The 3,910-nt window shown below is 51.2% G+C and overlaps 1 protein-coding gene across 1 annotated transcript in view; it reads right to left on the reverse strand.

Annotated features, from left to right (window-relative positions):
* The window catches only part of COPS8 (COP9 signalosome subunit 8), a gene marked incomplete at its 5' end in the record, with an annotated part of 13,835 nt that extends 10,504 nt beyond the window's left edge, over positions 1-3,331 (reverse strand). The window contains one exon of the mRNA XM_085307483.1: positions 3,320-3,331. Coding sequence (XP_085163609.1) covers positions 3,320-3,331 — 12 coding nt within the window. The remainder of the gene's footprint in view (positions 1-3,319) is intronic.
* Between the last annotated feature and the right edge of the window lie 579 nt (positions 3,332-3,910).

Consider the following 3,910-nt stretch of genomic DNA (forward strand, 5'->3'; position numbering starts at 1 on the left):
GCCCCGGCGCGACGCCGGCGGGCTGCCGCCCCGCCAAGGCCCCCCCCCCGCGCACGCCACCGCGCTGAACCCGCCGGGCTCCAACGGGGCGGGCTGAAGCGAGCCGGGAGAGGGCCGCAGCCGAGCGGGAGAGCGCGCSGGGAGCCAAGCGGCCGGCCGCCCGCGGGCTCGCCGCCTTCCCCTCGCGGCCCCCGCGGCCTTTCTTCGCTCTCTTCCCTCACCTCGCCTCCCTTCGACACCTCCGCGAAGGCGAGGCGAGCGCCGCYGTCCCGCTGCGACACCCTCCCTGCCTCGCGCGCGACGCTCCGCTAAAGCCCCTAAATCTCTGTTTTGGTGCTTGGCGCCTCTTGCCCRGGGGGAATTTCAGGAAAGAGCTGAGCTAGCTGGGAGATCTGGCTTGCTGGAAAATGTGCTCAGGTTAAATTAATGAAGAAACTGTGGTTCAAAAGACCCTGAATTTTGCCTTTGGGTTTGAAGAGCACTATAAGACCTGGCTGCCGGCTATTGCGGAAGTGTGAAGTGGTTTTAATGTGATTTTTATTCAGTTCCTTGTGCCAACGGTGGCACGAAAATCTCAGGAGTTCCTGTATGCCTCGTACGAATTTTCACCTAGCGCTGGAAACGAACGCTCGATCTGCAGCGCTGACCCACCCAAACGGGCGACAGCTTGTTTCCAAAGTAACCCCAAATCGTCTCCAAGAAAAAGCACCAGAGACACAGGACCAGGCTTTACTTTCACCCTGGTTGTCAGGCGCTGYCTGTGATCTGAAGCTATGCTCTGCAAAAATGATTACAGAAGCTTTCCTTTTCTTATCTTCTTTAAAAGCTTTTAAGGGGAACAAAAAAAATCATTAAGGGGGAACAAAGAGATCATTAGAGGAAAAATAAGATGTAATGCAGCAGTGATCTGGAACAACAGGAAAGTTAATTTAATGTAAAGGTTAAAGCAAACGGCGCCATGGGGTCAAGTTTAAGTTCTCCACACCCTTCCTGATCTTCTGGGYGACCTCATTTATATTAGCTGTGGCTGATCAGAGCAGAGAATATATCTAAATACGTTAGTTCTTTCCATCACATCAAAGCTTGTTTCCCGTTAGCCGCCGTCATCAACGCGGACAAGCGTCTCGGTGTATGTAGCTGTCCGTAGCAGAAAGGAAGCGGCGAGAGGCTGATGCGAAGCCGCCACAAGCAAAACCCGACGGAGGCAATTTCCTCGCTGGATTTTTTTCCTCCCCTCTGACCCCGCCAAGGGCTCCCCRCGAGGTTGCCGGCCCCTAATGAGTTTCCTCCCATGGGCGCTGCTGCAGCGTTATGGGGGAACCAACACGCAACCCGAACAGCTCGGGTCCAGCCGGCGCTCGCCCAAGCATCCCACGGGGTTTGGAGCCTCTTCCCGTCACCCTCGTTCCCAAAGAGAAACTCTTCCAACTGCGCTAGAGATTGCGTTGTGCCAGAAGCAAGAAACACCACAGCAGGTTCTCTCCATCCCTAATTTCCCCAGCTCTCCGTAGGCAGGACYGCGAACGGAAGTACCATTTAAAACAAGGATGCCCAAAAGCTTGTACGGGACCTCTCCCTGCAAACCAATGAAGTTCGCTTTTTTGCTGTTCGAAGATCACAGCAAAAGATTTTCTTTAAAAAAGTTGGGGGGGGGGTTGTAAGAAGCTCCGTGCATTTTTATAAATATTTTGTATTCCAAGGAGGGCAAACATGCTGCAGGAGAGATTTTGCRTAGCTGGAAAGCAAAGCAAACCCTGCCTCAACAACGGAGGAGTTTTGACCAGTAGAAGAGACAAGGGCATGAGCAGAAAGCAACTTCCAGGTGCTCCAAGATCTGGCGCAAAACTGCCTCGTCTTCCTCTCCCTTCTCCCATCGGAAAAGATAAGGTTGGATGTTGCCAGGTGGAAAAAAACAAAAAAAAAATCCAAAACACTCTGCTTGGTAAAAAGTCACCAGGCAATTAGCATCGCCTTGAACCGCGCTGTGGTCTGCACTGGTTGACTTTCCATGGGGGGGGTTATTTCAACTCCTTAATAATTTCTTCGTTGGCCCGATGGCAGGAAATGTCCGAGGGCTTTGGGAATGCCGGCATGGGTCTCCTCGGCACCTCGCAGGAAAGCATTGGCTTTAAGTTGGTAACGGGACGCCGAGGTAGGGAGATGGACCGTCGCCCCAGGCTGCGGCATCCACTTGAAAGGAATAAAATAATCAGTAAAGGAAAGGCAGTTGTTTAAAAGGTTGAAGTAGTATCATTCATCGTTAAAATAATTCCCAGGCTAACAAAGGTGACGCAAACAGTTCCTAAACAAGGAAGAACCGTCAAGAGCGCGAGGTGTAATGCAATCCTGTGGCCAGCTCTCCCCGAGCCGTTTCCAGGCTGACGGTTAGAGCAGGAGACCAACGAACTAGATCCCCAAATCCCGCTCGTATTTCTGCCTGCGACCTGGCACGTAGCATCGCGCACAAGTCGCACAGGCCTTGCAAAAAGGCCTAACCTCGAGAAAAGCTCCCTAACCATTTGGTGCCCGTCTGTCCTGGAAAAGACTGGCCTCCTATGTTGGAGCTTCCACTTTGGAAAAGGAGATTTCTTMTAACCATTAGCAGCGACAGCTGAGAACTAATGCCCCCCCCCTTTTTTTTCTTTTTAATCTGCCCCAAATTTTCGAGCCGAATTACTTTTTGATGAAAGCATTTCTGCTTCCAACATTTTTGTGGTTTGTTTCGTTTTGCAAGAGCTTCCCGAAAGCAAGGTGAGCAGAAAATATCCATCCAAAATGAAACGCTCCGGCAGCAGCCTCCTTGCCCGCTTCCCGCGCCATTTGCAAGCTCTCCCCGTTTTACTTCTAGCRAGGACCAAGACAGGAATTAACGGTTTCGGTACCCAACGCGTTGCCTTCTGCGGCACCCCGACATGCTCCTCGGGAACCCCAAAACACAAAACATCCGGGCGCAGCAACAAATAATAAGAAAAACCTGGCGCACTCGGCGGCCTCTTGCAACCCACCCAGTGATTTTTAAATAAACTGGATGGAAAAACAACGGCAATTGCAGCCCACTGAACCCATTACTTTCACATGCCAAGAGCAATGCTGCTAAATGTAGCAAGGACCCCAGAGTTAATGAAATTCCTGCCTGAACAAACTTTTATCACGCTGTTTAGTAAAATGACTTGTGCATCGTAAAAGCAACATCGCTCAAGCTGTTAAAATGTCTTCTGCGGGAAAGGGCAACGAGCAGCAGGAATATATTTGTCAAATTACATACATATACAGATATATGTATATACATATAGCCAGTGATATATATTTAAAAACATACCTCCTTATTAGGTTACTGGCAGTTGCTGCGTTTTCTGCTGGGTAGAGGTCGAAAAGCCTGAAAGCGTTAAGTTTTAGGGTTGAGGGAAGCTCAGTGCCTTTCGCTTCCCCCCTCCCACCTTTTCATGCTCTTTCAAGAATTTAGCTGGAATTTATTTCCAAGCTCCCTTATGTCCCATGCCTGTGACTAATGTACCCTGGCTGCATAGATAAACTTCGGGTGTCATTTATCATTTCCCCCCCCCCCTTTTATTTATAGAGCTGATTATGAACACACGGCCGGACCCAAGGGGCCAACCGGTCCGTCAGAGTCGGCAGTGTTGCGCCAGCGTACACCCGCAGCCGGAGGCGAGCCCCGGCCTTCGTCTTCGCTTTGCTTCCACCTCTCGTGGGGCTTTGACGTGTTGCCTGAAAAATGACTGCGTCCTTCAAGRCCGAGGTCGCAAACGTTTCTCTCCCTCGCGTTGGCAGGGGTGCAAACCACCTCCCTTGGAAAACGCCGGCTCGCCATCGAGCACCAATGGCCCGGAGAGCRTTCGGAATTGCAGGTGTAAGGAGGGGTTTCTTGGAATAAATCACGTGTTGTTCTCCT

This window comes from Rhea americana, unplaced genomic scaffold, assembly GCF_003343005.1.
Source record: "Rhea americana isolate MKP2758 unplaced genomic scaffold, rheAme1 scaffold_259, whole genome shotgun sequence".
Lineage (NCBI taxonomy): Eukaryota > Metazoa > Chordata > Aves > Rheiformes > Rheidae > Rhea > Rhea americana.